Below are 13,921 nucleotides of genomic sequence, written 5' to 3' on the forward strand. Positions count from 1 at the left end.
GTCATGATCCCAAGATTCTGGGATCGAGCCCTGCATCAGGCTCCCTGCTCAGTGGGGAGCCTGCTTCTCCCTCTCCCTCTGCCACTCCCCCTGCTTGTGCTCTCTCACTCTCTCTGTCAAATAAATAAATAAAATCTTAAAAAAAATTAAAAAAAAATAAGGTAGTGGCTGAATAAACTATGGTACATTCACAGGATAGAATCTTACACAGTTGTAACAAGGTACAAGAAAGACATTTACAGACTGATGTGATCACCAGGATATAATTTAAGTTAAAAAAAAAAAGGCAAGATCAAAAACTATATATAATATGCTACCTTTTTGTTAATAATATGCTGGCAAGTGGAACCTAGGAGGCGGGGCCAGGGTATTTGAGGCCATCTTGCCTCAGTCATATGATTCTTTCCCACGGGCTTGATTTTGCCTTAGATAGTTGGACAAAATTCTGTGCTGTCCCAGAATGTCAAACTGTTCAGCACCAGGGCATAGAGCTCTGTGCATGGAGTTCTTTGCATACCACTCAGATGGGCCTGGCTTGTGCCCCTTGGAGACTGGAGTTTCCCAGTGCTCTCAGGAGGTGTCAGAGAAAGACATCCTGAATTTAACTGGCCTGATACTCTTCTCCAGGGAAGACCTGTGAGTCTGAGCTGAAGGGCTGGTGTGCATTTGTTTACTGTTAATATGCACACATATAACATGTATATATATTTATATGTATTTGCTTATACAAAAGAAGCATTGAAAAGGAGGGGCTCCTGGGTGGCTCAGTTGTTAAGCGTCTGCCTTCGGCTCAGATAATGATCCCAGGGTCCTGGGATTGAGCCCCACATCTGGCTCCTGGTCGGATGCTTCTCCCTCTCCCTCTGCCTCTGCCTCTCCCCCTGCTCATGCTCTCTCTCTCTTTCTCTGTATCTCTGTGTCTCAAATGAATACATAAAATCTTAAAAAAAAAAAGGAACCAAAAATAAAAATGGTTATCTATAGGAAGAATGAGGTGACAGAGTAAATGAAGGACAAGAACGACTTCTCTGAATATGCCTTGTTATATGTGTTACATGTTTGCATGTCTGCATGCGCTTTGGAATGTGATTTTACTGTTCCTTCCATTAAAATGTAAAGTCTATATCTCTACCCTTTGAATTTGGACTTGGCTATCTGAATTGCTTCAGACCAATGGCACACCAGCAAATGTGAGGGAAAAATATTTGAAAAACACTTGGGTGTGTTGGGAACCATTTTGCCATCATGTGAAAGAGCCTGAGCTAGCCTCCTGGAGAATGAGATCAGGTTCAGAGACAGCCATCCAGCCCTTCCAGATGGGGTGCCAGAACATGTGAATGGGGCCATCCTACACTTCTGGTACATACCAGAAGAACTGCTCGGCCAACCCACCAAATCATGAGAAAGAATAAATGCTTGTTGTCTGGAGGCAGTTTAGGTGGTTTGTTACTCAGCAAAAATTAATCTTACATTATTTTTATACTGGGATCATAAAATATTTTAGATATTTGAAAAAATCAGATCAAATTTTTAAAAAAGCAATTTCTATAAAGAATTATAAAAAAGAATGCAGAATTTATCCCATACACTGATTTACATTGGAAGGTAATTATTGCTCAGCTTCCTTATTATGCTACCTTAGACAACAGTTAACTGTATAAAATTTTCAATCAAAAGTTCATTAACATTCTACATATTTCAAACTATAATAGCTCAAAATATTTTAAATTTAATTTAAAAATTACTTTTCAAGTAGACTGGATGATACCACAGCAGATGTACTTTTATTCATGATTTTACCACAGGAGCCTTGGATTTAACTGGATAAATGAAGATCTTGAAGAGTCTAGAAATTCTTCTTTTCCTGAGAATGGAGATGTAGAAAATAAATTTTCATGTCTTAAGAGTAGTCAAATTCAACTTCAACTTTGCATAAAAAAATCACATACATGTTTATACATGTTAGATGTATTTTATGTATTTTGAAGTATGGCACTTAATCATTGCTGATAAAATCTGAGAAATATAAAGACAGTTCGATAACATGATTATCTGTATCTATATAAAATCTGCATTTTCTGGCAGAGGTGAAGAACACAGCTAAGCTTCAGGTAACTATTATAGCTTCTACCATTAATACACTTAAAAATCACATAATAATAAAAGACTGACAAATATCTCTTGTAATCACAAGGCTAAAAAGTTTATAGTCAGAATGTCTGTAAAATAATTATACAATACACTGTTGAAAAAAAAAAGAAATTCCTATCATCTTACCAGTTATCTTGAGGGACTTCCTGCAGATCTTATATTACTTTATTCATATTACTCCACAAGCTTCTTAAATACTTTCTTATGAAAAGAAAAAAAAATATATGATTTTAATGTCTCATTATAGCTCCACTGTGAATATTAAAGAGAATGGTGCAGTTTCACTGAAGTAAAAAAGTTGTATTTGAATAGAGCTTTACCCTCTCTGCATAATAAATATGAATAAAGTATAGAAACTTAAAAGACATTAAGAACATTTAGCATAATCCTCTTATTAAAGAAATGAATAGCTAGATTCAGAAATTGTGTGCTTTTCCCCACACAAATGAGAAACAGGAGAAACAGTCAGTGGTTGTTTTTCTAGCTAGCCCTCAGGCTTCAGAGCCTAGAGCATGGACCGTGACATCAGAGATACCTGGATTCCAATTTGAGCTTCTAGGCTTCTCCAAGACTTATTTCTTCATAGGTACAGTAACTATCTTGACTGTGGTGATGGTTTTACAAATGCATATACATGTCAAAACTTAGAATATTTTCTCACTATAAATATGTACTGTTGGTTATAAATCAATTATAATCTTGGAGCGCCTGGGTGGCTCAGTTGGTTGAGTGTCCAACTTTTGATTTTGGCTCAGGTCATGATTTCAGGATTGTGAGATCGAGCCCTGTGTGGGGCTCCATGCCCAGCGGGAAGCCTGCTTCTCCCTCTCCCACTCCCCCTGCTTGTGTTCCCTCTCTTGCTGTGTCTCTCTCTGTCAAATAAATAAATAAAATCTTTAAAAAAAAAAAATAAAGTTGCCAGAATGGAAAGGGGCTGAGGGTATGGACAAAATGGGTGAAGGGGAGTTGGAGGTATAGGCTTCCAGTTATGGAATGAGTAAGTCATAGAGAACCCACTTTATAAGAGTATAAACTCATAATGTTCATGAATAAATGGGAGAAGAGCCATCAGATGAAATGTTTGACAAATTTCTGGAAGACAAAAAATAGATGTTGAGATGATAATCATAAAGGAGGACTGAAGAAGCTGAAAGCTAGGGGCAAGGCTTCCTAAACATTTTTTTTCTTTTTTTTTTTTAGAAAGAGAATGTGCACGCAAGCTGGGGAGGCGGGGAAGAGGGAGAAGGAGAGAGACAATCTTAAGCAGGCTCCATGCCAGCACGGAGCCTGATGAGGGGCTCGATCTCACAACACTGAGAGCATGACCTGAGCCAAAATCAAGTCAGATGTTTTAACTGACTGAGACATGCAGGTGCCCTGAATTCTTAAACATTTGTGAGTTGGAGCATAGAGAGAAAACGGGAATATTTGTATGGTGTACTGGGGTGAACAGAGGTGGCATGCTATACCTCTGAGTTGCTGTGGGGAAATCAATAACTCAGCACACCAGTAACTGATTCAAAGCAAAATTCTGGCCTAAGAAACAGCTGGAAGGAGATGCAGGAGGAACCTGTCTTGAGGAATCCCAGAGAGGCTGAGGACTCAGAAACCCAAAGTTTTAGGGTGAGCAAAACTGAGGCAGAGAACTAAAATCAAGGCAATTATCCCAGGACTTCTCTAACCACTGAATGAGGAAGAAATCACAGATTCTGCTGTAAATAATTTGAATGGACCTTCTGGGAACCCGACATAGTGTTGTTCCACTGGCCTGAATGTTAAAATCCTGCTTCAACTTTCACAGTCCCTGTGGTAGCAAGCAACAGGAACAGGGGAAGCATGCAGATGAAAAGTGGCAGAGAAATGAAGCCAAAGTGAGTAAGATCCCCATCTAGTGGTGATTTGTCCTAACTGGACACAGAGCCCCGGGTAATGAAACATAACCCAGGTCTAACAGATATATCGTGGCTAAACTGTACAACAGATTTCTTATAATGTCATACTTAACAAGGCATTTTAAAATATTTCTATTTTAAAGTACTACAATGAAATTTAAGTGTTTAAATTACTTCATTCACTTAACATGACTGACAGTGTCCTGAGTGCTGGAGGTGAGGGGGAAATTGGAGTGCGGAGACGAACCATGAGAGACGATGGACTCTGAGAAACAAACTGAGGGTTCTAGAGGGGAGGGGGTGGGGGGATGGGTTAGCCTGGTGATGGGTATTGAGGAGGGCACGTTCTGCATGGAGCACTGGGTGTTATGCACAAACAATGAATCATGGAACACTACATCAAAAACTAATGATGTAATGTATGGTGATTAACATAACATAAAAAAAAAGCAGAGTCTGTCCCCAAAGACAGTCAAGTAAACAGACATCAGGAAGGTGCTAAGTGCTCTGACAGTGGTGTGCACAGGGGGGCTGGGGGAGCACGGAGGAAGGCCACTCAACCCACAATGGAATTATTATTAAGCACCAATGTGGCCAGACACCATGTTAGAGGATTTTACCCTCCCTCAAAGGAGCCCCACAAGGCAGGTATTATTACATATTTATATTTACATAAATGAAAGGTATTTACATAAATGAAAATCACATCATGGAAAAGCTCTATGACTTGTCCATGACCACACAGCTAAACAGTTTTAAAGTGGAATGTGAATCCAGTTTTCTTGAGCTCCAAACCCAACCTTTTTCCACTATGGCATGCTGGGAAACTGATTTATGGGGAAAAACTTCATTCTCTGAAAATACAGGATGAGAGTATTAACAGTACTAATAGGCTGTCTATATGGAGAGGATACTGTTGATTAAACTAACAGAAACTGGTTTAATTTTATCCATCCAAACAGCAGGCTTTTTTTTTTTTTTAATAAGCCAGGTATTCACTGTCATATCCTTAAACCTTAAATATCATAAAATGCTTTTCCCTTCCCTCTCTTTTATTTATTCCCTATTCCTTCCTTTACAGAAGCTAGCAAGCCCCTCAACCAAAAGGGGTTCTGTAATGTTACACACATACTAAACTTCACATTAATGAATGACACAGAAGGGAAACATTCTATTCTTTTACAAAAAATCTGCCCATTCAAGGAAAACATATTGTTTTTCTAGTTTGGTGACTCATAAGGAGGAAAATGTGAGGTCAGCCAAAACAGAGAAAGTGGAACACTGAGGGGGAAAAAAGTTCTTGTTTTATACAATAAATCTATTCCAGAAAACTTAAATTAGAGCTTTACTTTGATTAAAAGTTTTAATTCTATATCATTAGAAATCTCATTAGATAAAAAATCTGCCTGTGATGCATATGTTTGAAAAACAGACTTAATAATTTATATTCCCAAAGAGATGGCATTCAATACTTTCTAAAACTAGTTCTTTTTACTAGACCAAAATTAAGAAAATAAAAAGGAAAGGGATAAAAACATCTGGCAGAAAAGATGATAAATATTAACTTGATGAAATGACAATATTGAATGAATATTCATAATATTGATAATGAATTAGTATGTCTTTTTAGTTTTTTAAAAATAGCTAATACATTCCCATGAGGTACATGTAATGGATGTATATATGCATCCTATCTATCTCCACACCATTTCCACATACTTAAGTACCCACTGTTTTTGTTTCTTGTGAATACTTTTAGTTCCTTTATGCATAAACAAATATGAATAAATATTGACTCCTTTGCTTTTGTTTCGACTAGGAAAGTAGGTTACAACCAGCACAAAGCATCTAGCTGTTCACGCTGTGCACTGTACAATCCCTGAGGGTATGAGTCACATACATGATATAAACAGGTCCTCTGGTGTACACAGTAGTCCTGAATACTATAAGCATGGCTGTGAAATCTGCTGTTTTTTTTTTTAAATTAATATAGAACCTGGAACTATTTCCATATTTTTACATAGCATCCTAAATCTTTTTTTTTTTTTTTTTAAGGAGGGAGAGGGAGAACTCCCCCTGCTTGTGTTCCCTCTCTTGCTGTGTCTCTCTCTGTCAAATAGATAAATAAAAAAAATCTTTACAAAAACAAAAATAAATAAAAAATAAATAAATAAAGAGGGAGAGGGAGAATCTTAAGCAGGCTCCATGCCCACTGTGAAGCCCGATGCAGGGCTTGATCTCACAACCTTGAGATCATGAACTGAGCTGAAATCAAGAGTTGGATGCTTAAATGACTGAGCCACCCAGGCACCCCCCTATTTCTTTTTTATTTTTCATAGCTGCATGGCATTCCATTTTATGGATGGACCATATTTATTTATTCCTTTATTGATAGATACTTAAATTGTTTCACACTTTTTGCTATTATAAACATGCTGTGATGAAACCCTATAGATCACATCACATGTGCACAAATTTATCTGTATGACAAATCTACAAAAATAGGTTATCATTTATACACACTTGATACTTTGATAGAAACTGCCAAACTGCCCTCAATTATCAACTGTCCTAATTTACCATCCCTCCAGTAATAGTGACTGGTACTCCAAATTCTCACCAATAGGGTGTATTACATAACTATTGGATTTTTGACAATCTTATTGATAAGAGCAGTATCTTAAGATCTTAAGCCTGATGAGGCTGAACATTTGTTTTTATATTTTAAGAACGCTTTAGTATCTCCTTTTATGTGAACTTTATTTTTACATCTTTTGCCAATTTTTCTCTACATGGTTAGCTTTTTTCTGTCCAGTTTCTAGGAGTTCTTACTCCCAGGGAGACTATCTCCTCTTCTTGCACTAAGAATTGCAAATATACTTTCCTCCTTTATTCTTAGTTATGGATTTTGTTGTTATTGTTGTTAGACAAAGGCCTGTGGCTAAATTTATCAATTTTTCATAAGTCCTTAAGTCAAATGTAAGTCCTTATACACTCCAAAGTTATAAAGAACTCTCTCATATTTTCTTCTAGTATTTTTATAGTCTCATTTAAAAATCTTTGATCCATTTGGAATCCATCCTAGTATACAGTATAAGGTATAGATCCAACTCTTATTTTCTCCCAAGAACATCACTAAGTTGCCTCAACATTATTAAACAATCCATCTTTTCCCACTGATTTGAGATTAGACCTTTATCATATATCAAATCTCATAAACATTTGGGCCTACTTCTGTGCTTTTTATTCTGGCCCATTGGTTAGTCTATCTTAATAATGGTTTTACAATATATGTTTTACATCTGGTAAATCCAACCCTCTCTCATTACTTCTTTTGTTAACCAAGTTTTCTTGGCTATTTTTGGTTGTTTATTTTTACCCATTAACTTTAAAATTTTATCTTATTTGCAAAATAAAATAATGCCAATTGTTGGGGAATCACGTTAAATTTACAAGTTAATTGACAAAGTATTGGTCTATCTTTATACGGTTGAGTCTTGCTACCCAAGAACTAGTATATCTTTCCATTTGTTCAAGTCTTCTTTTGTGACCTTCTGTAGTGTTTCAAGCTGTCTTCATATGGGTCTCACACATTTCTCATTTAATTCCTAGGTATTTTAATCTTTTTGTTGTTTATTTAATGCCTTTAAAACATCTATTATTTACTTCAAAGTTTTTAACAAGCTGCGTAGTTAAGGAACTCTAATGCCATTTAGTTGTTTTTCTAAAGTGAAAATGAACCAGAAGTAAACGGAAGAAAGACAAGGTGCGGCAACAAAGAAGGAGAGATGCGTGGGCTTACTACTAAGCCCAAACAGTCCCTTCATCTTCATCACCATCATCATCATCACCGAGCTGGGCAGTGAGCCTGCTTAAGATTCTCTCTCTCCCTCTGCCCGCGCCCACCCCCGTCTCTCTCTCTCTCTCTCCCCCCCTCGAAAGAAAGAAAGAAAGAAAGAAAAAAAGAAAAAAAGAGAAAGAAAACTGGCCCCTTCTGGTTATGTTTCCTTTAATGTCATATCCCCTTTATGTCATTTTCTTCTTTTATTTCCATTTGCCAAAGTGTCAGCAAATTTTGCAAGGTGAAAGAGAAAATAACATAGATTTGGTATTTACCAGAGAAAACTAGCTATACCCTTTAAATAATTTCTCATAACTATTCCTTTGTAAGCAAATTGGTAAGCAGTAATAAATAAAAGACACTTTCTCCCTGCTATAGTTTAGAAAGAAATAAGACTTATAGCAAAGAACCTCACAGTATAAACAGTGTTTAATGTTAATTCCCTCTCTTATTAACCATCTCTAGCCTGTTCAAAAAGAAACACTTTGGAATTCTCTTTGCCACTGGTTTTATATTTACAAGGGCATTGCACTGGGAAGAGCCCTGGTCTAGAAGTTAAGGTATCCGGGTATGAGTTCCATTTTTGCTGTCCGCTAGCCAAGGGACTTGGAGCAGTCACTGAACGACTCTGCTCCCCAGTTTCTGCATATGCAGGACAAGAATGACAAGATCATTCATAAAGTGATCTTTAAAGGTTCTTCTTTGGTTTTATGAATCAAAAAATTCTATTCCAGGCTTACTAAATTACAAGCCCCTCAATGCTTTTTGAGGGGAGGGCTTTCTTTTTAAAATGTGCATGCACCTTTAAGACCGGTCTGGTCCATGAATGGGATAGGGTAACCGTGAGTCAGGTCATTTGGAAGGAATTGGAGGGGAGGAGAAAAAGCAGTTGGATGGTAAAATTTTACATTTAGGTAATTTCAAGAGAGGAGGAGGGAATGATGGTGCTGGTTACCTAATAAAGAATCTGTTTGTATTCTGTGACAGACAAGTTGGAAATGCTTACTATTTATAGATCAACTGGCACTACTATTAAAATATTAAAACAATTAAATATTTCTTTTGTAAAGTTAGACCTATAGATTCAGGATTATACTTGAAGAGATAAAACAAAGTGTTTAGTAACTGTGGCAACAGGTCCTATACCTTATCACAAAAGAGATTCTTCGAGATAGCATTAGTATATTTAAATAATCTTAGGTTTATATAATCAGGAATGGCTCCCTTCCCTGGGCTAGAGTTGATTTTTTTTTTTTAAGATTTTATTATTTATTTTATTTGACAGAGAGAAAGAGACAGAGAGAGAGGGAACACAAGCAGGGGAAGTGGGAGAGGGAGAAGCAGGCTTCCCGCTGAGCAGGGAGCCCGATGCGGGGCTCGATCCCAGGACCCTGGGATCATGACCTGAGCTGAAGGTAGCCGCTTAACAACTGAGCCACCCAGGCGCCCCTAGACTTAACTGATCTTTTAAAAATAACATGAAAGTTTTAGAAAATCAAGATATAAAAGATCAAAGGGTTATTTTACTGTCTCCTTTATTTGGTACCCAAGGACAATATTCCTACTGCTAATGAACTTTTTTTCTTTCAAGAATCTAAGCAAAAAAAAAAAAAAAAAAGAATCTAAGCAGTTCAGGAATGCTACTCATCATCTGCCCTGGGGGTGGACATATAGCAACTCCTGTAACACACAGACCAACCCTGTGAGAAACACCGGAAAACTCGTTGAAAGGAGGAGTCCTAATCCTCTCAAACGGGGGATCTTCATCAGAGCAAGAGCTCACTGCTCTCAGAAATTTCCTTACACTACCAGACAGCCTTCTGTTTGCTTTCATTTGTGCACTAGTCCCCCAAACATTTACTCAGTACAATCATGTACACTATGCTGAGTGCTTGTGATAATATGGTGAACAAGCCAAGGTCCCTGCTCTTAGAGCATTTACGTTCTAATGTTGAGAGAAAAAACAATAAAAAAGGAAACAAAACAAACTGGATTTCAGATACACAAATGTCACTGGACAGAGGAGGGCTGATTTAGATTGGGTAGTGGTGTTCCAGCTGAGATCCAAATGACAGGTCAGCCAGGAGAAAAACTGAGGGACAAAGTATTCCAGGCAGAGAAAACGTCTTGAGGCAGCAAAATAGATTTGGGGTGTTTACAGACACAAAGAAGTGTGGCTGGAACATGGTGAATGCGGGGAGAGAGAAATAGTAGACGAAGTTCAAGAAGCAGGCAGGGTCTAGTTGACCTAGGGTCTTAGGGGCCATGGTGAGGAGCTTGGATTTTGCTTGATGTTATTTCATATATCCTGACTATTCTCAGGAGACCTGTGTTTGCCTTTTGCCTTATCTCTTACCTTTCACTTCCTGAGACTGGGCTTTCTGCTTTTCCATTTTCCCTAGTTTTCTGCCTCTGCCTTCAACTCTGCTTATCCCAGGAAGGCTGACATGGCTTTAGCCTGAATTATGTTAAAATGTCATTCCATCTATTTGGAGCAAAGGGCCCTTTTAAAAGGAGGCTCTTACGTGACTGCGCAGGTCACCTATCCACAAAGCTGGCCCTGATCTTAATAAATACTACTTTTAAAAAATGCCTTGTATGGATGAATGATTTCTGCTTTCATTTCACCTGGTCTGTGAATATAAAAATATATATATAAACTTTTTCAAGATCTTTTAAATAAAGTAACTCCTTAAACATGTGGCTTAAAGGAAGCTGCCAGGAAATAAGAAACTAGGATATCAAGACTTACTGAGACAACTTCATGATGTCACTGCAATCACTGAAATCTGTGATTACCCCGCTTATTCTCAAACTATAATTCACTTGCTCTTACTATTTATTGAGATGCATTATTCTTCCTCTTTTAGGTATAAGGAGATTATTAAAATATATAGCAGCCAAATAAACAGTTGTTAGTACTGTTGGAATAATTGCTAGATGTTTCACATTGCCAAATGGATCTAGTTTTATTAGGCAAATAGCTAAGAAATGCAGCTCAGTGACTAACACATTAAGATTTAAGTAGCAATTTCCTTAATTTATATTATGCATTAAAAATACTAAAAAATGTAATTACAAATCATAAATCAAATTTTTAAAATGATACATCTTTATAATCTTTAAGTTTTCAGAAAGCCTGAGAACCAATAATCAGATAAGAAAATATGTGACTATCAGGGCGCCTGGGTGGCTCAGTCGTTAAGCGTCTGCCTTCGGCTCAGGTCATGATCCCAGGGTCCTGGGATCGAGCCCCACATCAGGCTCCCTGCCCCGCGGGAAGCCTGCTTCTCCCTCTCCCACTCCCCCTGCTTGTGTTCCCTCTCTCGCTGTGACTCTCTCTGTCAAATAAATAAATAAAATCTTTAAAAAAAACACAACAACAACCAATTTTACCTATTATGTAAAACTGGACATGGTCATAGCTAACTAGGAAGTGTTCACAAGGTTTAATTACTTACTGCTAAAGCATGATATTATAAATTAAAGATGCCAAGTCTGAAATGTGAGTCCAGCCCCTAATATTTTATGTTTGTAATCAACATCTCTACCTGCAGAAAAGGGTTGTACTAACCTTGCCCTGAGGTGCTCCTATTCCATTCACAGAACTCATTACTGAGCATTAGTTACCATAATGATTTACGCAATATTACAAGTATACTCAGACTCAAGAAAATTATAGCTAACACCATTTTACTGCTATCAAGATTACTATACCTTGGAAAGGAATAGTTTCATTTGCAATTACAAAACAAAATAACAGATGCCAAGACAAAGACACTATTACTGACACACACATTTACACCGCTATCTGTTGCTACATGGAAGGGGTATCTGGAGGAAAAAAATGGTTAAGGGAATGTATTGTTGGTTTCAGCGACACTTACATTTGCATGAGGTCTGAGTCTATGCTGTTAAACTCAATATATGACAGATCTTGTCCTGAAAAAGCTGACAATCTGGTATAAGAACTAAGGTAGATACAGATGAAAAAAATTTTCAAACATTAAACAATACAAATAAATCTGTAGAATCAAAGCATCTTGGTTTTTGTGCCAGAGTAGGAAAGAGTCAGAAGATACTTGGATCTTACCGGCTTCGCAATTTTCTGGCGCTGACCACAAGTTAATCAATTACTCATACTCACTCAAGGTGACCACGATTACTCACCTCAACTGCCTCCTAACTGCTCTACTTCCATTTTTGCCTCCCTCCCTTTAATGTGTTCTCCACAACATAACCAAGGTCTTTTAAAAAATGTGAATCAGATCATATCACTTGAATGCTTCTACCTAAACTCTGTAGTAGCTTCCTATTACTTTTAGAATAAAATCCAAACCCTTGGACATGGCTTAAAAGGCTCTGTATTATCTGGCCCCTAATATACTTGTTTTGACCTTATTTCCTACTACTTTCCTCCCTGTTTACTACGCTGGGAACACAGCAGCCTCATTTTTGTTCTTCAATGCTATCTAGCTCTTACTTGCCTCTGAGCCTCTGCATGGCTTGGAATTGTCACTGTGCAAGTAGGTTCCTATCATCATTCAGGACTAGGCTCAAATGGCATATCTTCAGAGAAAGACTTCACTACCCCTTCTCATTATTATTCTCAATCACACTGTCCTATTCTATTGTCTCATTGTACTGATTGTTATCTGAAATTCTCTCATTTATATATCTGTTACTTGATTATCTCCAGAGTCCCCCAGTAAAAAGTACACTTCAGAAGAGAAGTGATCGTGTTTGCCTTTCTCTGTGCTGTAGCCCCAGTAGGTTGAACAAGGTCTGGCCCATGCAAAAGTGCATTAAATAAATTAAATGTTTTTTTTTTTAAAGTTTTATTTATTTATTTATTTATTTATTTATTTGACAGCGAGAGAGAGAAAGCACAAGCAGGGGCAGCTGCAGGCAGAGGGAGAAAGAGAAGCAGGCTCCCCACTGAGCAGAGAGCCTGACATGGGGCTCGATCCCAGGACTCTGAGATCATGACCTGAGCCAAAGGCAGTTGTTTAACGGACTGAGCCACCCAGGTGCCCCAAATGTTTTTTTATTAAATAAATGTTATTTATGTATGTCTCAGGCTTTCAGTCTCCTGCACCAGTCATTAGAATTATAGGGGGGGGGGGGATAATTATACCTGCACCAGTCATTAGAAATAGAACCTAATGTTTACTAAATTTTTACTCTATCTCAGGCAAAGTGGAAATCACTTTATAAGCATATTCTCATTTACTACTACAATTTCCATTTTACAAATAAGGCCACTGCTTCTTACAGTGGTGAAATAACTGGCCTAAGGACACAAGGCGATAGTGGGATGCGGGCATGATCCCAGAGCTGCCAAACCTCAGAATGGGGGCTTTTCTCCACTCCTTTATACTTTCTAGAAGTTTGTTTCCTTCCACTACAGCAAAATAGGCTGTGCCGTCTGATCCCCTCAGGTCCTACTTTGTCCTGTGGGTCAAGCGCAGAAAGGTATTACATCCCCCACAGGGTTCTTTTCCAAGACGAACATCCCCATTTCTTTCAATTCTTTCTTAAAGCATCTTCATGTCTTGGTCACTCTCCTCTGGACAAACTCGTTTGACAACGTCTCTCTGCTCCAGACCTGGTCATTTTAACTGGACAGATGGTTAAGGGGCATCAGAGAAGTGGAAGCCGATGCCCAGCGGCTGAGAAAATGCAGACGCGTGAGTATTGTTGTGCGCTGTGGTGAACACAGGCAGGCTTCCTGGAAGAGGTGATCCCTCCGCTTAAGTCCCAGGCAGTAAGCAGCGGCCGGCCGCTGAAGGCCGCTAGGTCGAGACAAAGGGTGGCGGAGTGGGTTTAGGAAGACCAGGGACACAAGCTCAAATGATGATGTGCTTGCATCCCGCGGAGCGCACGGCGTTTCCCTAAAAGTAACTTTGAATAGGCACTGGAGGGAAGCAAAGTGGAACAGTCATGAACCAAAACGCGAACTTACCCGTAATCTGGCAACCCGGCCTCCGTAGCCCGACTGCAAGCGCCTCCACCTGAGGAGCCCTGTAGCCGGAGC

The 13,921-nt window shown here is 38.4% G+C and overlaps 1 protein-coding gene across 3 annotated transcripts in view; it reads right to left on the minus strand.

Annotated features, from left to right (window-relative positions):
• The window catches only part of STXBP4 (syntaxin binding protein 4), a 226,608-nt gene extending 212,697 nt beyond the window's left edge, over window positions 1-13,911 (minus strand). For all 3 annotated transcript variants that reach the window (XM_073883697.1, XM_073883698.1, XM_025859411.2), the window contains exons 1-3: window positions 13,850-13,911; window positions 2,278-2,352; window positions 1,746-1,864 (exon numbers count right to left, since the gene is read on the minus strand). In XM_073883697.1, coding sequence (XP_073739798.1) covers window positions 1,746-1,792 — 47 coding nt within the window. In that variant the 5' untranslated portion in view covers window positions 1,793-1,864; window positions 2,278-2,352; window positions 13,850-13,911. The remainder of the gene's footprint in view (window positions 1-1,745; window positions 1,865-2,277; window positions 2,353-13,849) is intronic.
• Window positions 13,912-13,921: the final 10 nt, after the last annotated feature.

Source organism: Callorhinus ursinus, unplaced genomic scaffold (genome assembly GCF_003265705.2).
Source record: "Callorhinus ursinus isolate GAN/ISIS: 27379988/994484 unplaced genomic scaffold, GSC_fseal_2.0 scaffold52, whole genome shotgun sequence".
Taxonomy (NCBI): Eukaryota; Metazoa; Chordata; class Mammalia; order Carnivora; family Otariidae; genus Callorhinus; species Callorhinus ursinus.